The following is a 25,191-nucleotide window of genomic DNA, read 5'->3' as shown; positions in this document are numbered from 1 at the left end:
AACCACTCTCAAGAACACAAGGTGTACCATCTTGCTGAGGCAGCTGCTCACTCTCATCAGACTGAGATTAAAGAAACATGAAAAACTGTATGTTTACAGATCAGAATATGATCTCAGATGTATTTTGAATATTTATATTTAAAATTTTAGGTATATTTACTGGACTTCAAATATTTTCAGGTTATTATTATTAAATCTGTTTATTTTGAATAAAAATTCTGGAAGGCCAACACAGTAAGCACACCTGAAATTTAAAGTAAAAAAAAATCATTTTAATTTCCTTTATGCAAGCACTTCAATATTTGCCAATCTTTTGGGAAAAAATTCAGGAAAAAAATTTTGATCCTCTGCATTTTCATCCCAGATATGCCCCAGTCATCATCCTCACTACCTGATATTGTCTCACTGTTACAGAGCTGCCATCTCACATGGGTGCTCTATTTCACCTAGTAAAAGGTGAATTTTTGCTCATGTGAAACAAAAGAAGGAAGAGATTTTTAGTTTTGTTTAAATTGCACATCATCTTTGAGTGTTTATTATTTGCTTCTTAGAAGGCCAAGGTAGCCAAATCTTGACTAAGTGGCTTGTCCACAATCAAATGCAGTGTAAAGAGAAGCCTGTATAAGACTGCATAAATAAGAGCTAACATACAGTATTCCTATTTGTTACTGGAAAGATACAGCAACATCTTCCTGTAGCATAATTTTGACTCTCAGGATATCCCAAGAGTATGCAAAAGGACTAGGCTAACATGTCTGAGGCGTCCACAGCCTCAGAACCAAGACTCATTCTTCTGCTGGGCACTGCACACCATCTGCTCAGACAGGGTGAGAGGGGCAGTTACACAAACCTTCTTCTGGCAGCACAAGTGTCTGAGCTGCTCTTTGCTTCAGACCCTGCAGCACAGCTTACTCACTGCCTCATTTGCCAAGGAAGTTTTTAGGACTGTGCCCCACAAACAGTAGCATCAAGAAGCTCTTGGAGTAACAACTGCAAAATGGAAGCAGAAATGAGCAACCACTGGAAGAGAGGGAGGGAATTTCTCAAGCTAGTTACTTTGACAAACTTGATGCCTCAAAAAAATAAGTTTTTTAAAAAATCTGCTTCCAAATTCTGGTCAGTTTGAAGGCCTAGGAGAAGGAAAAAAAAAAAAAAAAACAAAACCCAAAAACAAAAACAAACAAAAAAACCACAAAAGGGCATGGCCAGAAAGCTCATCCATTACACTCAGCAGTACTAAGTGGTCTTAGAAAAAAACCCCAAAACCAGTCTTTCTCTCTCTCTCTCTCTTTCTTTCTTTCTTTTTCTTATTTCCTTTAGACAACCACTCTACAGCAACACTGTTACATGTGCACACTCACTTGTGTGTCCACATGCATGTTCTGCACTGCAAACATCATTATCTGCCTGATAAATGCACTCCATCTCAGAGCCCTGCATCAAGGGCAGGTTCAAACAGAAGCCAGTTTCAGCAGAACTCACTAGTGAGCTTATTAGCAGACCACTGCAGGAATACTGGTCTGCTATGAGAATTGAAAAAATAAGCACTTGCATTTTAAGTAACATAAAACAAGAGGGTTTTTTCCTCTTTTATCAGTCAGAAAAACACATGAACTATTATACCTTTTCTACATTTGCTTTGAAAGGACTAAGATAGGCAAGAAAAGCTACAGAAGGAATTAGAGGCAGAATATATTTTGATTTTTAGCTTCTTTTTAACAGTATCGATAATCAGCTTCTAGTCTAAACCAAAGAACTTAAAATGCAGTTTGACTTCAAGGCATTTTTTATGTTGTTAATCAAAACAGAATGGCTAATATGCGTTCCTTGATTAATGTTCTTCTCTATTTAAAACCAAATGTGATTAGCTTAAATGCAAATATTTAAACATCACCATAATTAATATTTTGAAAAGTCTAATTCATTATTTCTTTGAAAGAGTTTTCTTTGCATTTCATTTAAAAGTCAAACATAACTAACACTGTATTGTGATATAAAAGATATATACCATTTTTAGTACAGATTCAATGCTAAAAGTATTCACATTATGTTAGTTAAAGATATTACTTAGACAAGCATTCATGTTGACAAGAAAATTTTCAAGCACTATAATATTTGCAGCACTAATGTGCAATTAGTTTTTACTGAAGTTCTGTCACAACCAGAGTTTTATCAAATACATGAGCTAGACTTTGGAATTTTGTATGCCAAACATCTTAAGAAAAATTACAACTCCCTCCCCTCCATCCCATCCCCTCTTCTCCCTTCCATTTGCTTTAGAAGAGCAGTTTGTGTGAAGAGGAAGAATTGCTGCTGTTTTCTAGACCTGAGCATGAGTAGAAAATATAATTTTAATACCCAGCATTATCTGAAGCACTGGAGTCCTACATTAAATGCTTCCACCTTTTAGCAGAGCTCACCTTGCCTCCCCTGCATATATAATAAGTTACTTTAACTGTACAGCTTAATGAAATTTTGTTTAAAGAATGGTGAAAACACTGACAACTCTGCTTCCCTTGGGTTGTGGATACCTCAGATTGAAGAAACACTAAATGATACAGTTTTGATTTGGCAAAAGATGGGAAGAAATTAGAAATTAATTCTTCTTTACAAATATTCCTCCTTTTTTCAAGTAGTCAAATTCTTGAAGACTACATCTATACCAGTAATTTAAATGAGCTTTAGACTGTTTGGAGAAGACTCCATCACTGTCCTGCAGCACTGCTGCAGCACCTCCCGCTGCCATCCTCCAGCACAGGAGATGGGGACTTTTTCTTACAGGGAACAGTCCCTTGCTCACACTTAACTTCCTGACCCTAAGGAAGCTTCCTAATGCCCAGGAATTAATTATTTGTAAGTGCTAATTGTCATGAGTTAAAGGCATACCAGACAGAGGCCACTCTGACACTCTAACAGCAGAGGCTCCCACATTGCCTGGGAACCTTCCCTGGCATCAATGGGGATGTAAACAAGTAAGGCATTGATTTAGCATGTAACAAAATGTTGATATGCTTTGGAGAAACTCTATAGGAAAAACTGCAATGAAAGTTTGAAAGTTTGAAAAGCCATATGTTCTCATATACAGTCTGTTCATGTGTTTGTGCCAAAGGAGTTCAGTCTCACAGTCCAGCCCTACTCTAAATGAAGACTTAATCTTTTGAAAAAAATCTGCCTGTCAATCAGCTGTTAAGATGCACATAGGCAGATCATATGTCTAAACCAAATCTACATTTATTGATCATCTGGGAAGTAAAGTAGAATTCTTGAGTTAGAACACCAGCTCTGCAGTGGTTTTGTCCATCACTGACTTGTGATTTTTTAATAAATCCACAAAAATCCCCATCAGTCCCTGGCTGATGTTATCCAATGTTATGCACTATTTCCTATGTATGCCTTTTTTTTTTTTTTTTTTTTTTTTCGTGTGTGTGTGTGTGTTCTGCTTTCTCTTTAAGGAGAAACTGTTCCTCTTACCTCTTTTACCCAGGCTTTAGGGATTCTCTTTTAAAAATCAGTGCTCAGCAGATACTTCCATTGTCTCATAAGGGCACCTTTTCAGGTGTATTACTCTCTATTGCATCTGATCATCTGTGCAATATTGTGAGGTTCAGGCTCCTACACTCTCAGCCCCAGATTAAATATTTAACCTTCTTTCACCTAGAAAGAGTATTGTAAAGAAACTAATGCAGGGTGAACATTACAAAGCGTTCTCATGTTTTTTCCACCTTCCCCTCCTTGACCACTACCATGGCTTCACTGCTTCATTGTGACCCTATCTTACCTTCTCCCATTTTACTCACTGACACTATGTCCTCATAAATCTCAACTTCCCAGGATGGAGGTTACACAGCATCAGTCCCAAATACTGAGAATGTCAAAAAAGTGAAAACTTAAGTGTAGATATTTATCCAAAGGCTTATCCTGCTCATTTATTTGGAGGACTAAATCTGGGAAAAATGGCTGGAGAGGGAAAGTTGATAGGACTCCAGAATTTAAAAAAAAAAAAAAAAAAAAAAAAAAAAAAAAAAAAAAAAAAAAAAAAAAAAAAAAAAAAAAAAAAAAAAAAAAAAAAAAAAAAAAAAAGGAGAACTAATAACAATGAAGAACATAATGCACAAAAAATCAGGAAGTCTTGGACACAAGACTGGCAAGGAAGTAGCTTGTGTGGGAATACTGCTTCCCAAACTGCTACCTCTACTTACATAGATGAGATATATTTTATACCTACTTTAATTCATTCCTGGAGATACAGGTCCAGTGATATGACTGGTGTTTGAATCTGTTTTAGCCCAGCAAATCTACATATTTTCTCAATATTGCAATCAAAGAGTGAACAGTGAAAACTGTTCTCAAAATCTAGGGGATCAGGTTAATCATTGAAAGTGTCTGTCCAACAGCCTGTAACATGGGGCTTCTTGTGTGGTCAAAATATCAAGATTTTATTGAAACAGCAACTATCATTTTTTCACAATTCCCTCAAACTGTTTTCCTGTTTGAGGACAGATAACTACTTTCACAGTGATCCAGGATGGCTGGGTTTCACTGGTGATGAAATAAATGAAATGATGATTCTCAAGTCCAGGAAGACCCTCTCAAGATTATAGAATCCATAACAGCTTCGAAGTGAATCACAGAGGTGACCTAAAGTTGCTGAAATACTCCTGAAGTATTTCAGGCCTCTCAAATGCATTATTTCGATTATCCTTAAGTAACTTACAAAGCAGGACATGTGTGCATGTGTGCTCACAGGTGCAAACGCAAACTGAGAGGACAGAGGCTGCAGCAGAGAGAAAGCTCAAAGACCAGGCCAACTTTTAGCTTTAAATATCTATCTATTACTTGGAGCATTTGTAAGAAAGTAAGTAATCTCAAAGCAGGCAGATGAAATAAAAATTGTTTTTCTGACTTTTTAAATGGCAAACAAAACGATGACAATTTTATTTTCACTATTATAAGCTGTTAAAATCACCTAGGTTAGGGGTTTAAACGACCTAGAGCCACCAACAACTAGCCTTAGAACATATTTCTTACTCAGGCTCAGAAATGTCCCTACATATTAAGATGTCAGAGATCACAGTTATTAAAGCACTGGATGCTTTCAGTAATAATCAAGACCCTTGGCCACTGTAGTAGAGAGTAATACCATGTTTTTCAGATGTGTTTCTCCTAGTAAACTGTGATAAGCTCTGTGCAGCACTAGACCGTGCCCTATCAAATCACAGTGTGAAAATTAGTTATTGAAGTCTGTATGCAAAGAAATACAATGGAATTCTGTTTTGACTCTCAATAGTCTTCCCAAATCCACAGGCATTTAATGTGCTCAGCATTTTTTAAACTATAGTAATCATTTATCACTGATACTTTCTGTTCAAATGCTTTTGTTTTATGTTACACAACTCAAGTTTATAGAATCAAAGCCTTGCCTGAGTGAACGTTGCTTCATCACCAATCACCTCATCACCAATGCTCTCAATTTATCACAATTACTGCTAGCAGCTATCAGTTTTAAAACTTACTAACACATGCAAAGCACAGGAGTTACTTAACCCCATATCACATATATTTAAACACAGTAATTTTACAAATCTTGAAGAATAATAGAATTGGTTCAGATTTGGCAAGACATTTCAGGATACTTCATTATTTAGCTAGGAAAAGGAACAGATTAAGTCATCTTCAAAGAATCACAGAATATTCTGAGTATGAAGGAACCCACAAGGACCACTGAGTCCAACTGTCAAATGTATTATTAAAACTTCAACTTTCATTTTTGCTCCTAAGAAGTCTATGAAGAAAGCTAGAGTGTAACAGCAATTTCAGACCATCAGGGAGGGGAGCATGGCTGGTTGAGCACCTGTAGAAGATGATGCAGCAGCCTTACCATAGCCAGAAAGCTTTTGTGAACAGAACAACATGAAGGAAAGCACATTTTTAAGAAGTTATAGAGAACCTGGCATCCTTGACCAAACATCTCCAACAATCCTAATGGCCTGAGCAAATAGTATTCATTCCAGCCCATAGGTCAGAGCATTTCGTGCAGAGCATATCTTAGGTGCTGGTACCCCAGAGGGATGTGTTTTGCTGCTCTAACAATTCCACATTTTCCAGCATAAAATTCAATTACTCAGTTTTGGGGTATGCAAACCAGTTTTGATTGTCCAGTTAGATAATGCTTTCTATTGCTGTAATTTCTAAAAACAACAAATAAGGAACCATAAGACAAATAAAAAATCCTTTTACCAAGGTCATCAAGGATATAGGGTCCACAACACAGTATGTGTACAGAACAGAGATTTTATTTTTTTAATTCTCCCAGACCTCCACAGAGTCAGGGAATTAAGGAGCTCAGTGCTTTGCATTAACAGGCCCTAAAAAGATTAAATGATTGCCAGCAAGAATAGTAATTACTCTGACTTACAAATCTACAAATCACAGACTTCACAGATGTGGAAAGGATGTGAGAGAACAAAGGCCACACCATACAGAAATGGTGAAAATACTCAGTGACCATTTTCTGTCTTGGAGGCACCTTTGCTCCTGTCTCCACTCTGCAATTGTATAAATATTATGTATTCATAGCTGAAAAAATCCATAGTCTGGGATGGAGAAAATAACAGCAATTCTAACACAATGCCTGTATAAAAATTAGATTTAATGAAGTGCCTACAGTGGATTTATTTCCTGATGTTCTTCTGTGGTAATAAAACCTGCATCCCTTGACACACTTGGAAGCCAAACCGAAAAATGAAAACATGAAATCTCTTGGCTGCCATCTACCGTTCAAAACTTTCCTGTATCTCACAGAAAAACAAACTAACCCAAAAAACAGTCACTGACACCTTCAGGCTTTCTCCTTCTCTTTACTATTCTTGCTAAAACAAATGTTTTTGGGCTGCTTTTACAGACCACTGCATTTCTGTAAGGATTCTGTATTTGCTTACTTTTCAATCAGTATCAAGAATGAGAAACACAAAAGCTGTAAACGTAACGACACACTGTTTAAGGGAAGAACACTGTAGTATTTTAGTGAAAGACTGTTAAAGAAGTTTCTGCTAATTCACTAGAGAGCACTAGAGTGTGATTTCTCTATATAGCAGTCAGTCAGCAGTAGGACAGAGACTAAAAAGCAATGGGCAAGAAAGCTGTCCGCATTCCTATTTTTCCCGGCTTTATGTCTCTATCAGGGTTAAGCCCTACAATATACTTATCTCCCTCTCTCCCTTCTTTTGAGAGCTATCTATATCTATTTGTCCTTTACAACTCCCCTGCCTCATCTCCTGCCTACTCATTCACTTGCTTTGCCATGTTTAAAAAAACATATTTCTAAGATCCCCACTCAGAAGTTCACACGACTATGCATACAGCATAATGAAGCTGACCACATCCTCCTAGTCTGGGAGACAAACTGCTCCCTCTCAAGGATGGTTATAGAGTATGACAACTGCAAATACAACACACAGAAAAAACCTGAACCTTTGCAGAAAGATACTAACAGATGATCTAGTCATAATCTCAGCTTTCACAATTTCTTTTCTCTACTCTTCAGTTTCCTTTAGTATTTATCAAAGTTTGCTGTGCTCTGCTGGAAGAGAAATCCTGACTAGATAATTAGCACACCAGCAGTCTGAAAGGTACAATAGTCAGAGGCTGAGGAATGCAAACAGATCAGGGCTCATACTGTAACAAGCAGAAAAAATGAAAAAGCAAGTGAAGAAACTAAACAAAAGAAAACCTCCCACCCTGAGCAAAATAAAAAGAAGCAGCTGGAAGAAGTGCATTATGGTTCACACACTGCACACCAGGTCATTTTGATCACTTGTGGTCAGGGATCTAATTACCCCTGTTGTGTACTTCCAGAGGGGAAATTTGAAGAACTTGGTGCTTCAACCTACCTGGTTTGAAATGGGGTAAAGAGTGGACTCCAGGCCACGTATCTTCGTTTGGTGTTCCAAGTACCTGTACACAAAAAAATTAAAAAAACACATTGCTTTAATGGAAAAGACTTAACAAGTCATAGCACTGTAGAAAGCACAATCTAAACTTCAAATAGGCTTCTTAATTGGAGGATGGGAAGGAGGAAGAAGGTACAAAAGCTTAAATGATTAAAACATTTCCAAGGTACCAGTGGAGTCTGTAAAGCAGATGGGAGTGCTGTGTTCCTGTCACACTGCCTGTTTAACCAGTGGATGTTAAAGCTACTTTTCATTGACAAATATCAAGCTATCACTGCTGTTACAGAGGCTAGATAATTTGGCTCATTAATACCTACAATCCCTAGAAACTTAAAATTAAGATAAACAGACAATGAATAGAAGCTAGGATAGAAGATTTACAGAGATGGTAAAGAGGATGATCAAGAGTGTGGCATGAACAAGACTGGACAACAAAGAGTTGTTATTTTAACATAGCTGCAGTACACATAAAATTAGAAAATTCTCAGGAAATACAGACTTTATTGACCCATACATTATGCTTTGTTTCTATTCACTTCACCTGTCCTCCTTCTTGTGAGTCAGACCAACTTACAGCATCAAAGTATTTACACTTCTCCCATGCATATCATATTCTCTGTTCACATGAAAAATTCACTCTCCATGCCCTTGACACAAGTACTAATTAAAGTGAGAGAACTGCTATAAGTAGTTCTCCCAAACCTGGTTTTGCTTCGTAATACATAAACTGTCAAGACTTGCTTTAAGTAAAGCCAGGAGGAACATTTAAATTAACAGCTCTAGAAACACATTTCTGAATGAACTGTGGAATTTAATATTTTACTAGTAGGATCTTTCTTTTCAAAAATGTACACTCAATTTCTAACATGAATGAAGATGCTAGATTCTTTTTTGTTTGTTATAAGCTCAGGCCCTGGAATAAAAGGTTAATATTCTAAGTGAAAGCAATTCATATTAGTCTGGTGCTTGTTTTGCATTATCAATGCGCAAATGCCCCTCCCAGATCTGCTCCTATTGGCACTGCAGGTCATCTGAATAAATCTTTTGACCTGCATATCTTGAGTCCCTGTGATATTCTGTGGTCACTAAAAATCAGCATGAAGCAAGCCCAAAGTTGGCGTGAAAACCTCTGATCCAAAACATGTGAAAAACAACATCTACTCCAAATCACTTGGAACTGAAGAGATTTATTTTAGTTTTGTTTGTTGCAATATACATATGAATTAGGAGCATTAAAGGAAGGGTACCACTCTAGAATACTTGTTTCATTTGTTAAGCTATGTAAACATTTGTTCGTGTTGATAAATTCAAGCTGAAAAATCTTCTTAGAAGCAAGAATGGTAAGGTAAAACACAAAACGTTTTGCTTCAACTCACCAGAAATTTATTAAATTAAATTTAGAAATTAGCTTAAAAACTTGAAACAGAAGTAAGTGACCTCTAAAATAGATACAAATTTTACCTACAAGGTTTGCTTTATGAGTCTAAGGTCTCAAATTTGTTGAGCAGTTTACAATAGTCATATGTTTTTAATCTAAGACTATTAATCCGAAGACATTTTTTCCCCACAATCAAATACAATAGGCAAACAGTCCAACTTGGATGTAGTATGATCAGTATGATCAGAGCACTAAGGTGACAAAGGTGACAGTATCAGTGCAACTATAGAGTATACATTCACATAGTTATTTTAATAGGCAAATTCACTGATTTTATTTGTAAATATTGTTTGTAGCGCACTTTTTCCAGTCCTTGTGATACGTCTTAATTAACACTCGAATAAAAGAAACTTGGCCCTGCAACCTTGATTCATCACAACACCCTTGTTCATCTCATTAATGCTACTAGAGAGAGCACAGTGCTGTCATTAAACACGGAGAAAGTTAGGAGACAACGTCGACACTATGTCACAAAATCAATTTGCAAATAACTTCCACTTACCTTCTGCATTAATCAAGCTCCTGGTGCCAAGCACCTTCCAGACCAGGAGAGGGAGCCCGTGGATCAGAAACAGAGATTTTTGCATCAATTTAAATTTAGAAATAAGGTTCTCAACTTCGCAACCCCTCTTTGTGAATCAAAGGAACATTCTCTTATTAAATAAGATATATTTGTTCTGAATATTAAAAAAATTAGCCACATTCCTCTAGAAGTGTTCTCATTTGCCTCATATTTTAAATGAGACAGAGGGAGCTGTGGGACTGTGCAGATAAAAATTGAAACCAGCTAACAAAATCTGTAATTTTCACTCTTTAAAGGAATTATACTTTAAAGTGACTCACTGTTGCTTGTTTCACTAGTTTTCCAATCCATTTCTTTAATAATATTCAAGCACATCTGCTGCCACAGTATCTAGGAGCAAGCTACGAGCAAGTTCTGTGCATTGGAGTACTCAAACCTCCTACAAGATTTGTACCTTCTCTCAAGGGCAGCAGTCAGGCTGAAAACAACTGCAGGTTTCCTAATATCTAAATGCCAACCATTTTTAAGGTAGAGACACGTGGTATTTCAGGGAAGGATCCAAAGAGTTTATTTTAATGCATGATACAAACACTATAAAGATCATCCTTCTTCCACACTATTTTTAGCATACAGAAATACACAATTTGTGACCAATAAGGAGGGCAGCAGTGAAACAATTGTGGTTTTGGTTAAGATGAAACAGTCACTGCCCACAGGTAAGTCAATATAAAGAGATTTGTAAGCATCACCTTGTAAGTGATTCTCCTAAGCAGCAATCAGTCCCATTTGGATGAGTGGGATTAAGTAATCCAAAGCAACAAATTTTGACACCTGCTATAAACAAAGCAAAGTGGGGTTCACACTTAACACTACAGTGGAGAAGAATTTGCCTTGTTTTGCAGCTCAGAAGAGAGAATTAAGGCACCAAAACGGAAAAGAGAAGGGGAGAGGAAGGGAGAACCCAACAGTCTTCTGGTTTTACTGCAATACACTGTCACTTAGCAGTGAAGCCTGATTACCCAGACCCATACAACAGCTGAACACCAAGAGCTGTTATTTTACAGGTGACCTCCTAGCCCCAACTTTCATGGTCCACCACTTCTCATCCCAAGCATACCACCAGGAGTTCTGCCTCCTCTACATTTTAACACATTTTCTTTCCATTTCATGTTCCATAAAAATAACCACTGCTGTCATGACAATTAAGCCCCAACTTAATACTGGAAATAACCTTTTATTTAGCACTGAGAATTATTTGAAAACCTAAGACTAACTTGTTTGCTTTCTCTACTGATAATTTGCTTCTCAGCGAGGTAAACATTCAGCTAGAATGGTTTAATATCCTAATTTCCTTAAACTGAATTACTAACACAAGATTTATTTACAATTCTCAAATTTGGAATGGATTTAATGTTTTCCAGGGACTATGGTGGTCATGGTTTCTGCAAAGAAGACTCCAAAATCTACTGGGGTTCTGCTGTTCCACATCACAGACAACACTCTGGGCTCTTTTATTCTCTGACAAGGGATATAAAATGATATTCTCATTTGAAACTTGCTACTAAAAATCAGGACCAGATTCTAATTCCATTTGTAGGGGAGGGTGAGAACTCCATTTATAAAAAATAACAGATTTATAATACATCCGGATGCTGAGGATGGCAGTACAAATACCTGTACTGCCAGTTGATATCATTAGAGTTGGCAGAAATTTATAAAAAGAGAACCTGTTGTTCAAATCTCCATACACAAGCATGATGTAGAAAGATTTCCTGGGAAATGCAACAAAAATGCATCAAGGGCCTTATTTTTTCAGTATAAGAAAAATCTTGGGGTTAGCATCTGGTTTTGCAAGGGCTCACCATTCCCTGGTGTAGAAGGGAATAATTAATTTACAGTGAGCTTTGCACCACTCTACCAAAACAATTAGTCACGTTGTCCTGTATTCTGCTTCGAATGCAAAACCATCCCATGTTACCACCATGTATTAGATGAGCAGCAGTGCAAATCTTTCCTACCAGCTCTTTCCCAGTTGCTGGCATAATTAATAAAGCAAAGCATTTCCCTTTACACTACAAGTTTTGAATATACAAAGCTGCATATTACTGATATAACACTTTAACCTTTGTTAGAGCTGATGATCCTCAAGAAAGGTGACAGTCTGGACTTCAACAAGACAAAGAACCTGTGGTATTATTCAGAGCAGAATGAATACCAAGACCAGAATACAAATGAGCTGCCTTTCCTTAGACAAGAGTTATGGTAATCAGGCTAAGTAATATGCAGAATTTCAAATTTTTTTAATGTTAGGTCAACTTGATGAGCAAACAAAGTTTAAAAAAAAAACGTGAAAAAGTGTCAGGAAAATGCATTTTTTTCCTTTTAAAAGAAGAGGCGTTTGTTGAAAAATGCCCTGGAATTTTAACCGGGAAAAGTTACAAGCTGGATGTAAAAATGTTTTCTGATTTTATTGTATCTTTTAAGGATGTTCAAGATTTCTTTTCCATCTTCCTGTATGCTGGATAAAACATAATGCATTCAGTCAATTCTTGGCTGTGTTGTACCACGGAAGACTACAGCTGTTTGAGGAACTGAACTTAATCAAAAGACGAAGAGAATATGCATTGCAGACCATTTCCAAATCAGCAATCTCTGTTGAGTGAGATTTGGAGGTTTCAGATGTTTGGTTTTTCAACAAAAACCTGCCAAAACATATATATCTAATGAAGTTTTCAACTTAGTCAAAAAACAAAGTGTTTTCTGTTTCATTAGAGGAAAGTACATTACTACTTTAGATTTGCCTCTTGAGGAGCAGTGTGAGTTCCAAGGTTTTTCTATAGCAGCTCCATCACTCTCAGAGCCACCTCTGAACACAGAATTTCTGCTCTGGAAGAGCAATGGTGCTAAGCCATTTGTCCAGATGATCCACCCAGAACCACATTCCCTTCCTGAGGAGCAGTCAGGTAGATCTGAACCACATCTTTCACAATTTGAAGAAGTTCTGTGTTATGACCCAATAACGTCAGTGAGCACCAAGTACATGTAGCAGTGAAGACCAAAGAACAAACTTCATCCTTCAATGATGAAAACCAACTGAACAATTGGTTTTAGTATAAAAGGTTAGATAAAACATGCAGTAACTATTTGTGTATTATGTATGCTGACTCAGAGCCTGCTGACTGACAAGTCAGTCTTCCTACAGTGAGGCTTCCTTCGACTCTCTGTTGGGCACAATGGTGACAGCTGAGTGTCAAGTTTAATAGCCAGAAGGAAATGGAATTGCCTCAATACCATTTGCAGCTTAGAAGAGAGATACCAAAAATTTCTTTCATTTCTTCACATCAGGAGTTTAGAGGTTTGCTTTTGCAGTTCAGTTTCCATAAGGGCCTGCTAATTTATTAATTTGTGTAATGCACTTACAGGTTTGTTAGACTGGGGCCAAATACATTTTACCCTTGGGAATGCTGTGGAAGTTCCAGGGTTCACAGCTGCTGTGAAAAAGTCACCCCATCTTTTTGCTAAAGAAACAATGTCTATCAGCTGAGACGGCAAGAATATATTTATTTGGATTCATGAAAAGTAAAGACCATATGCCTATTCTTTGTCCTTGAGATTTAGAGTATTGAAGCCTTAGTTCATTAAATGAATGGCAAAAATTATATATAATCCCCAAACCAAGAATCCATGCCAATTCGAAGTTAAAACAACTGAAGTAAGATTGTGTAATCTAGGCAGTCTCTTCTCATGTGGAAAGCAATAAAGGCCTTGTTCAGAACCTGAAAACCATATTTTAGTAAAATTATTTTTCTTACATAGCAAACTTTCTGTGTTTTTTACAGTCAACTGTCATCAAAATATCTATCATTCCCACACAGGTAAGAAATTAAATGCCAGTGAAACAGATCAAAAGTACAGGAACATGTGCTGTAATGCACATAATGCAACAGATTAGGCATAGAGAAAACATAACTTGTATGATTCTTCTTCGGAACAAAAGTGTAAAACAAGAATACATCATTCTTTACAAACACAGAATTTCAAATTCTTATTCTGAATTTTATGCATAAAACAGATGGAAATTTTTTTTCCCTTCTTTATATGTAAATGCTACCAGAGTAATGAAAAATCCTTACAATGATGATATATGGCAAAAGAAACAAGAAATTCAACAGCCACCATTTTATATGCACAATGGTAATGTGTAAAAGAGTATTTTTAATGCAATATGCATTCATTCAGGAAATTAAATCAGAATTATGGATTTAAGAGAAAACAAGGCTGGTTAGAAAACAAACTGATTGGAGTATTTCTTTTGCAAGTTATTTTGTGAATGATCTAAGCATGGTCTTAACAAAAAAAAACCAAAACAACCACCAAACAAACAAAAACCACCAAACAAACAAACAAACAAACAAACAAACAAAAAAAAAAAAAAAAAAAAAAAAAAAAAAAAAAGGGGGAAGGTGTTAAATTCTTTCACTAGCCTTAAGAAGTACCTGCTACAGAGATGATGAAGTTGGGACACAACAGCAACACAAAAGAACAAAAGAGAGAAGGCATCTCCTCACCAACCCCATAAACCTGTTCTTGCATCTAAGGAAAGTGATGCAGTTTTGTGGAAAAAACTGAAGTTATTGAGGCTTATTCTTTAAGGTGAAAAAAGAAGCAGCAAGAACAGAACAAGGCTCAACAAAAGCCTGATTCAGACATCAAGTGGAATATCATCATTCCATTACATATGAGTAATTGAACCACTTCCTTTGAGCATCAGAAATGATTTATGATGAAGCTGTACTCTAAAACCTTGGGGTAATGTGCCAGTATGGATGAAGGAAGCAAAACACACATTCCCACAAAATTCTAATAACATACATTCATTTAAAAAAAAAAAAAAATCAAGCTCAACTAATATTTTTGCTTTAGGTCTGTCAAGGATGAAAAATGAGGTACTTGAAACAGCAGAGGGCCCAACTGTTCTTAACTTCCTTTCCCCATAGAGGCAAAATACAATGAAGTCTTGCCAGGAAACCTTTTTAATATGTGATTTTTTCCATCCTTACTTTATGTATATAAACAATATTTTAGTAGCTGTCTGTGTCACAAAGCTAAATTTATCCCAGCACTGTTTCCATACCATTTGCAGCACAAGTTAAATTCATCCTTCAGTCACCTTTCTGAGGGACCCTGGCAGGGCCACCACTGCCCCTGTGCCAGCATGGGGAGGACACGGGGACTGGGAGCGCCCAGACACGCCTGTCCACCCTCACAGAGCCCCGGGAGCTGGGAACAGCTGCCAGGAGAGCAGCAGGAGGAGGAGGAACCGAGCAGCCATCTCTGCAGACACAGCACTGCTGAGCACCAGTGTGGAGGCCCTCATGAAATGAATAAAATGTAAGAAACTCCCATTTTTGACAGTCTGTCATTTGTTAGGAAGGTTATGCTGTTTAAAACGTTATGCCAGTTGTACCCTGCCTGTTAAGAAAGTTATGCTGTTTGTACCAAAGTTTGTTCCCTCAAAACCTTATTCCAAGTTGTATACCCCCTCTAAAACCCCGGGTTCCCTCCCCTTCCGTCGGGCTAGGCTGTCGCCATTCCCCGCCGGCTCCTCGAACTGCCAGCCCCGCCTAATAGGAAAATCCAAGGACTTCCATGGTGCACCGCCCCAAACCGAAGTGCAGTTGCTGGCAAAAGGACCCAAAAGCCATGACCCAGCACAAAATCCAGATAAAAGAGAGACACTACAACAACAAGAAGACCCTCAGCTACCTAAGGACTGAATTCTGCTTCTGCCGCCTCGCCATGACCACAAAAAGACTGAGAATAGGTGACACCCCTAGACTACACGAGCCCAGTGAATTCCTGGGGATTCCCGCGAGGATGGAACTCCCGACTCTGCGGGGAGAGCAGCAGATTCGTCTGATACCTCCTCAGCGGTGGCCGGAACGAGAACGGCGATGGCGCAGGCGTCCCCTCGAGTTCCCCTTTGAAAGAGCTGACTAATAAAGGCCTTTCAAAGGAACAGGTCTCCTGGCCCATTTTTAATACCTCAGACCTCCCGGGGGAATTCCCAGGGTCCTGCCCTGGGAGGATCTACCATAGTGTCTTCCCTGCCTAGGCTGAAGGAAAGGCCTCTTCCCTCATGGTGCCTTGCAACAACGTGATCCATCCCAGTTTGTTTTCCCCGCAGGTCCCTAACTGCAGTGGGTTCTCCTTTCCCTGTTTCCCTATTAGTTGTGGAATCCCTGGTGGCTGGCCCCATGTTCCCGACAGGTCCCTGACCTTGCCCTGCCCCTTGTACTGTCCCCCTGCCCTCAGACCTTTGGCTCCTCACCTCTGTTTAGGCCTGTGCACAGCACATGGCAAGGTCTTTGTTCCTGATTTCCCTTTGATGTGTTGGAATAAACCTCGCTGGAACTGACCACACAAAGGCCCTTCTTGCCTCTCCTCGCTTCGTTGTGCAGATGTGTGAGCTTGACTGCTTCACCTGAATTCCTCCCAAGCAGCTTTTCCACAGGAGATGCTTATTGGAATACAGGTAGCAGCACACCATCTAAAAACACACTGCTACACATCAGGACAAGATTAAATGGGATCCCCAGCCCTACAACAAAGCACCACGGGGGTTTGACATGCCAGTGTCCCTAAACGATCAGTCAGGGAAGAGTTTTGTTTATTCCAAAAAATACCTACTAAGTACTTACTACACTTTGACAGGGCTGTTTCTGTGATTTGATGAGATGACTTTTTGAAACAAATTCTGTCCATAATCCAAACTGAACTGGAACAAGCACAAACCTAGAGTATTTAATCTAAATTTCACAACAAGAAAACGCAAGTGTGAAACAACTCATACAGGACCGTGACATCATAAGGCCCTATTTTAATAACTTACAACATTCATAAAAGTTCACATGGTGGAAGAATCTGTTTAATTTAGTAATTCTTACTAAAATGTTTATGTGAATGAGATAAATGCTTTAAAAAGCCTAGAAAAAAGGATTTGGCAAACTTACTTTGAAAATAGAGGGTCCTAGGCTGTAGACAAACAATCTGAAATTAGCAGCAAAAGGGGAGAAAGGAAACTCCTGACAGAGATTGTGCTTTCCCTCAAACCAGTGCAACCATGCAGCAATTTTGCCAAAACTTACCAAAAGCTAGTTAAACAATGATGTATATGGTAAAAGGAGATTGTTTAGCTCCAGAGTGAAAAGATGGCTCCTCTGTGAGGGATGCTCCATGTTGAACTGCTAAAAGCAGAACAGAAAACTTGTCCTTTCAGCTTTCCCAACCATCTCTGCTCAGGAGTCTTCTTTCATCAGCAAACAATCCCATAATCGGAATTTAAAAATTCTGACATTAAACTAGACTTTCAGTCTCTGATATCTGCTTTGGAGCTGCAGAAACTGTAAAAGACCTCCACAGGACAAAACTGATCCTTTCTAAGAAGAGAAAAGATTTTGAAAGCTTTTGTAGACTTCAAAGCTGTGCATCAGGAAAAGGGAAGAAAATTCATGTAGAAGACTCAAGCTAACCCCAAGAGATTTCTCTCCCCCTCTACAAGGAGGCAAGTTTGGTCTTCTGGCATTGACAGAGCTTGTGAGCACTCAACTAAGGTTACAGAGGGGGAATGATTTCACTGAGGAAGAGATTGGTCTTAATACATGTGAAGAAGCAGCTCCTGCTGCTGTTAGCTGTGCTGGAAGGTCTCTTTCTTACTGTTTGGGAACAAACAGAATGGTTTTCTTTACTGCAAAGACAGCAATTTTCTGCCAGAAGAACCCCGTGGTTCACAAGTCATGCTTGTTTACATATCCTTTTAAATCTGCGCGGATTTACTCTGTACAGATAGTGATATACTCTGCATTTCACATTTCCTGTCCTGTCTAGGTTGCAAAGCCTTTGGAACAACCCACCCAAACAGACAGTCCTCTCCTAAACATGCTCTTTAAAGATTTATTTCTAATTTTTTTACTGACTTCTTTTCTTTAAACTGAAAAGAGAGAATAAAAATAAAAGCCAAAACCTTGTGGGAGGCTTTTATGAAATGTACTTCTAGAAGCCCTGCTGTGCTGGCTCAGCAGCTGGCTCATTTGAATTCCAGGTATGCACTACACAGGGTTTTTTGGAAATGCTGGCTTATCAGAAAAGCAATGCTCCCTTTGGATCATAAAGCTGGCTTTATGGTCTTTTTGAAGACCATAAAACTGGCTCAGTTAACACATGCGAATTCCTACCTAGTACTGTAGTATCCAATCTCATTGGCACAGGCCAAGCTATGCCGTTGTATCAGGATACTTAAGGGCTCAAAGCTGCCATTCAGCTGGAAAGCTTATCTACATAATTAACAGACCAAAGTATGCATATTCCTATGAATCATCATAAAAGACAGCAAGAAAAATATTTCTATTTAAAATAAAATTATGCCTCTTCACTATGGTCTCGTTTAACTACAACTGGACAAACCAGAACATTTGGGATCACATCCAATCTCCACAAGGATTTTCTCCGCACCAGGACCTGACCCGCTGGTTTTCACAGGAATCAATGAAAGTCTCCCCAGAACAAACCTCCACTCCGAGGTGGTGAATGCACAATGCACTGCTCTGATGCTGGAAACATTTTGTCTCTGGCCTGGTGCCCAGTCCCAACACATCAGAGGAAGGACTGTGCCTCGCTATGACAACACACCAGGACTTGCCACTCCCCACGGCCAAGGAACAGCATTTGCACAGCACAATAGAAGCTCACGACATGTGCTGCTTAGGTGACAGAAATATACTTGCAGAGGAAAGCTGTTGTGCTAGGGCAGATACGATACTAGAGCTGGGCTGACTGAGCTGCCTGAGCTCACTGTTCGGGGGAAAAAAAAAAAAAAAAAAAAAAAAAAAAAAAAAAAAAAAAAAAAAAAAAAAAAAAAAAAGTATGAAAATTCTTTTTCTCACCTAAAAAACCAGAGGAGGTAACATACACTGAGACCTATATATGAAGCCTGGTGCTCAGCATCACAGAACAGCATGACAGTAGAGTTTGATCAGATCATCCAGAAGTTTGCCAGCTCCCTATTTTGTCATTTAAGGTCTTGATCTTGTAATAATCTCAATTTTGAACAGATTTGTGAAGCCACATGGAGCTCAGTGATGCAGTGAGTATTTTGTCAAGTTTTTTTAAGCGACATTCTGCAGAAAATGAAGGCAGCCAGTCACACCGCCATTTGAAGAATGTGCAGGTTCTGGTGTTACAATGTTTCTGAAACAGTGAGGGCATTAATAATGAGCTCCAGTTGTGATGGGTATATAGATAGGTAAGAGTACTCTTCTTGGATGTCTAAATATCCAGCTGATTCCTACACTGAACTTTATCAGAATTCCCAAATCAAATCCCTTTAAAAAATCCTTTATCACTTAAAATCCATTTCAAGTGATAGAGTTTGAAGTGTGCCTCCTACAACAAAACACAGCATGATGTCTGGTGTATTCACTACAAACAGCAGTATTTTGCTGCTACAAGAGAAAAGAGATTTATACTACCCTTCTGAATCACAGGCACAGAACAAGCAAGCAAAAAATAGAAGTACAGAAATATTTTCTCCTAAAATGGTGGAAATGTCAGCCTACGCCTGATGGAGAGAGAATGGCTATAAAAAAGCAGCCAAGACATCTTAAGCGGGGTCAGTGCAGAATCCCAGGGAGTTACACGTTCTCATCCAGAGGATGGTAAGATCTATGGGAGGACTACCTGAAGAGAATCTGTATCCTCCAATGCAGCCTAGTGAGACAGCACACCTCATTCAGAGCACTTTGGAAATTTCCAGTGAATTCTTTGCTGAAACATCTACCCATTTTCCTGACACTTTCTTTACCTATTTCCTTGCAAACCCATTGAGAGGAAGGGGTTCACTGCCCTGACACCATGAGGTACCTGCTCAAACATTGAGATCACAAGTGCATTTTGAAAGAGTACAGAATGTTGAGATAATAAAGTTTTCAAAAATTGGAAACTGTGATTTAACCATTTATTGCTCATTTAGCAGTTGTGGCCTTAACAAGCAGATGGCAGACAACCCAAGAATTTCCATTTTGCTTATTTAAATGAAGATGAAAGCTGGGTTATCTCAACTGGAAGAGGCAGCAGCTGCCAGCTACAGTGAACCATCTTGTTTGTTCTGACATTGGTGCACTCAGTAACTCTGTCCATGACTTCTAAGCTATCAAAAGCAGCATGCAGGACAGACTAGGGAGTAGTCATCTCCTGTCTCCAATTAAACTTTAAACCATGTGCAGGGCAGCTGCAGTGGCAGCTCCTACTCTTGGCAGCACCACTTTTGGGCAAAATGGAACTACTTCCCAGGAGCTGCTGGAACTGATCCTCTCTACTCACTGGAGAAAAGAGCTGAGAGGGCTCAGTAGTTGAAGAACACACTGCCTACAGCTCCAATGTGAATCGAGGGGGCTTGTGCAGAAATAATTAGTGAAGTGTGAGTAAATTACAGCAAATTCTCATATGATTGGAGGTACATAACACCTGTATATCATGCTCCACTTTTTTTTTTTTCTCCAGAAAAACAGAATAAAAAAAATCCAGAGGGGAAAACAGATAACTAAATAAATAGGATACACAAATTAAAAAAAGAAAATTTGCACAGATATATAGATATACGACAATGAGCTTCAGTACCACTGGTAGTCAATAATGGGTGAGAAGAGGTGAAAGACTGGAGTAACAATTTCTTATCCTCTATCCACAGAAATGCATGGCCTGAAATACTGATGACACAAAGACTGAAAAATGATGGGGCATCAAATACAAGAACAGTAAATTGACAGTTTTAATCTTTAACATGAGCAACTCTGCTATTACAACGTGTTTTTGAAGTAAATGTTAAAGATCTCACCGAAATAGATGAAAGAAAAATGTTATACCAATGAACATGGACAATCAACTACATAAGTTATCAGAGAGAAAAATCAACCTCTCAACATTGTAGGCACAGCTGATCTCTTGGACTGTGTGAGGAATGCAGATGAGCAGCACAATGTTATCATAAAGCTATTTAAAAGGCCACAAAAGCAACAAAACCATGAGAACATTAGCAAGAAGATATAAAGCAGAAGTGGTAGGAAGCTGCACTGAAAGTAAAAGCCCAGTGAAGAGATGACTTCAGCAACAAACAGGTGTTTCACTACCCTTGGTTACCTTTGCTGGTCGGAAATTTTTTTTATGGAATAGGGTATTGCAGAATTTTCATGAAAAGACCAACTAAACAAACAAAAGATGATTTTCCCTGGCTACAGTTTGAACTGCTTTGAACTGCTGAGCAGCTGATAAAGTGAGTGAAATGATGCAGTGAGGTCAGCAGGGCCTCATCCCCAGCCTTCTCTTTCCAAGAGGAAGGAACAATACCAACAACATTCTAATGAGCTGGGTCAGCAGCACAGCAATGTCATCAACCAAATATCTCAGTCATCAGACCAGAGCAGATTATACCAAAATGCACAGGAGCTCCAACAGCCAAATTATTAAGGCCTCTTTTTAAATAATTAGGGCAATATGTTTTATGGATGCACACCAAGATGAGACATGAAGGATACTTAAAGGATTGATAAAATCCTTGGCTGCTTTCCCTCTGATTTTTCATGTAGGGCCAGTTCAGAAATACAAAATTTATGTACTTTTGTTTCTCTTATGAGAAAAGTACAATTACTAGCTATTTAAAACAATCACATTCAGAATATATAGGTTCAAAATGCAAATATAGTCTGCTCTAAGATGAAAGTAAGTTATAATTCAAATAACGCCATTTTGAAAAAGAAGTAAATTTAGAATGTTTTAAAATATCTGTGAAAGAAAGTAGGCATAAAGTAATAAATCCCTCTTCATAATGTAATAAAGTTTAATCAAACTGAAAGCTTACAAAGTCAATTGATTTGTCACCTACCAAAAGATAAAGAAATCCAACTGTAATCTTCCAGTGTTCTAAGAGAGATGCTAAAAATTTTCTTAGGTTTGTACTCATCAGGGTAATCATATTTACTTGAGAACATACCTACTGTACCACACTACATTCTCTGTTAAGTATTTACCTTATGCTGTTCTGCTCCATCACCAATAGGTTTCAGAGTTTCCACCACAGCCATTTGGGTTTTATTCTGCCTTGAAAAAGCACTGTGAAGAATTCTCACTATGGTCTCACAAAATATATTGTTAGTTTTCTGTGATGTACTTGGGAACAGGCCACAATTGCCAGAAATACAACTAAACAGTGATATACATGCACACTCTAAAGACAAACAGTGAATGCAGGACATTTTTCTTCCTGCAACTGACAGCTGGAGAGTCTGCTTTAGGCTCCAAGTCACTTTAAACTCAAAGCTTAGAAAAGTGGGGAAGGAAGAAGCAAAGCACCAGAATAAAACATAATACTGCATAGCTCATAACCTCCTCTGTTTATTTCACACTCAGTTGAGAATACCTACTGCATTAAGATCCTAGTCAGGTAATTCTCCTACTCTCAGTGTCTTATGAGGCTTTGTTTGTTTGTTTGTTTTTTTACATTTTCTTACGTAGCAGAACACATTTCATTTCTATAGCACTTTTTCTTTTCTTTTCCTACTTATTAATACCGATTCTGTCAGTAGGATTCTCTTTTCTCTGTGCAAATCTCGTGAGAAATGGCAACACACAAGTAGTGGACACAGAAATTGTCTGACAGCATTTTGATATGCATAATTAAAACTTAGATATGGTTATACAACATTTTCAACATATGAAAATTTTATGCCTAAGTTATTCAACCATAGCCATTTAATGAACTAGAAAAGCAGCTGGCCTAATCAAGGTGTATTAATGTTTGCCCCTTGAAAACTTGAAGCCTCTTGAAATCACAAAGCTTATATCAAAATTTACATTTAGCTTAAAAAGGATCAGCAGCTTGTGAAAATGATGGTTGAAGACAATCTTACGGCAAATGCTCAGCACCCTGCTAAATTAATACCTAGTCTAGGGCACTGATTATCGAAAAAAACTAAAATAGGTATTAAAGTTTAACTTTATTCAAATTAGGCTTGCTTCAAATGGCACCTCAAAGCATGTGCATGGGCTGAAGGGGAACTTTCCCCCAGACACCATGATAGAGAGAGCTATTTACTTTTACTAGTTCTTAGGAGGACAGAAGAAATCAGCTATTGTTATTGAAGCCTTTTAAGAAACATGTGCAGACAGGCAAGACATATCAATCTTATATTCTCATAACCCATCTCTAAAATCATCACCTAAACCAGCCCCACATTGATTTTTAGACATTTTCGACCTTAAGGATGTTTTGACTTCTGCTATAGATCATAAACAACAATTTTGGCCATCAAAATTCTATACAGAAAACTGACTTTTGACAAGCAATGTGCAGTTCAGACACAAGTAAAAGAAGAAAGGGAAAAGGGAAGATTCAAGCGCAATGCACATTGTTTCTTTACTTATGAAAGAGAAAGCAATGCGACAATTTGATGCCTGATCATTTATTATCTCCCCTAGCTAATAAAGCCAGCATACCAGAGTAAGTTTTTTGAATGTGTCTGTCGTTTTTTATAGTACAATATTATCTTATAGAATAAATTTTTGGATAGCACACCAACACTTGTGCTCGTAACAGGCTTCACCTCCCACAAATGCACAAATTGTTTGCAACTGCTTTTCTGTTTGGTGTCACCTGCATGCAAAAATGTTTGCAATTACAGCTCCATAACACATGTGAACACAACCTGCACAGAGAGGGATTTTACACAGCAAAGAAGATATTTCTGTGGTGTAAGGGGCCAAGGAGGAAGGTGCCTGCAAAATGTAAACCCATGCACTGATTTACACCAGGTACTGATTTGCACCAGCTGAGTCTCATCATGGTTTTTTTCAGTGTATTATTGTCTGTAAACACCCTCTCAAAGGCTAGAGGCAAGTCTGGAAAAGAAACAATGCTTCCTTATAATTATAGCCCATTTCTCATTCAGCAACTGCAATATGGCAGAAAGTAAACATTCTGATTCCAAAGAAAACCACAAAGCCATTGTTTTCCACTGAACCATGTCTTAATTTGTTTTCTTTTTCTGATAGCCAATTACTTCTCATGTTTTGCACTACCAAGCTGATAATAACCCACACTCTTGCAGTGCCAGCCCAGCCACACTCAGGGTTGTACTCAGAATTAGCAGGCTGGACAGGAACATCTTGCTGGCAGGTGACACCTATGTGCATGACGTTGTGGGACTGACTGGCCTGAAATCCAGATAACCCTCAAAGCAAAAAGATGGGGTTACACATTACTTTTTTATTTCCTCTCCTTCTCTTTCCTCCTGCTACCAGCTGGCAGTTCCCCTGGAAAGTGGCCGTAATACATGTAATACTGATGGGTATTTTTATGACTTTAAACATGGATAAATGTGAGATTGCATGTCCCAATTTCTAAAAGAAATGTTAGCAAAGTGTGAGATACATATTTTTTAAAGCCTCCTTTCCTAATATACGTAGGCAATACTCCTCTAGAAATTGTTCTACATTTTTACAAGATTGCTGTTTTTAAATCCTAGGCCAAGTTTGTTTGCCCCGTACCATATGGGTTTAATGGTACAAGGCAAAGAACAGCACAGACTATTGATACTCAGACATGGCGAGGATGGGAGTTCTTCATAAAAAGTGAATGCAAATTAGCATAATTTACCTTGTGCCTTGTTATATGGGAAAAAGTCTACTCACACAGTAATACAAACAACAGTATAGTGCAGTCAGAGATGAAAAGTTGAGCTTAAACTCCATAAACAGAAATTTTAAAAATTACCAGAATCCTTTACAATGCATGAACACACAGATTTACTTCGTTTTTTAAAGTTAATTTTAAATGGTAATTCTGCTCATACTTGCCTAGTTTAGAATTACTTTCATTTGAAGTTTGGCATAAGACATAAAGCCCATAGAGGGCTTTTTACCACTTGTAAAAGTGATGTCAGTGCAAAAGCTGCAGGCAACTACAGTAAAATACTGAGTAAGTGCTAACAACTTCAAAGAGAAGACCCACAGGTAGAGAAGGCTGCTATTTATGTAATTAATTTTCAGTGGTGCTGAAAGGAAGTGAAATATTTTGCATATTATTGTTATAAAGCAAAGGAGAGGTAGATGTATTAGCAGGATTGCACTTCTCTATTTGAGTATTGTGTTATAGAAGACAGAACTCAGCAGTCATGTTTCTAAATTAGTTTGAAAAATCCCTCTCATTTTCCTCTTGAAGTCATTGGTGGGAA

General features: G+C 38.2%; 1 protein-coding gene across 1 annotated transcript in view; it reads right to left on the bottom strand.

The window, feature by feature from the left end:
- The window catches only part of CDK14 (cyclin dependent kinase 14), a 312,752-nt gene that overhangs the window by 92,206 nt on the left and 195,355 nt on the right, over positions 1-25,191 (bottom strand). Inside the window, exon 11 of the mRNA XM_066317133.1 lies at positions 7,890-7,953. Coding sequence (XP_066173230.1) covers positions 7,890-7,953 — 64 coding nt within the window. The remainder of the gene's footprint in view (positions 1-7,889; positions 7,954-25,191) is intronic.

The sequence above is a fragment of the Sylvia atricapilla genome, chromosome 1 (assembly GCF_009819655.1).
Source record: "Sylvia atricapilla isolate bSylAtr1 chromosome 1, bSylAtr1.pri, whole genome shotgun sequence".
NCBI classification, from domain to species: domain Eukaryota; kingdom Metazoa; phylum Chordata; class Aves; order Passeriformes; family Sylviidae; genus Sylvia; species Sylvia atricapilla.
The sequence above is the reverse complement of the archived record's forward strand: the minus strand, read 5'-3'. Positions and strand labels throughout refer to the sequence as shown.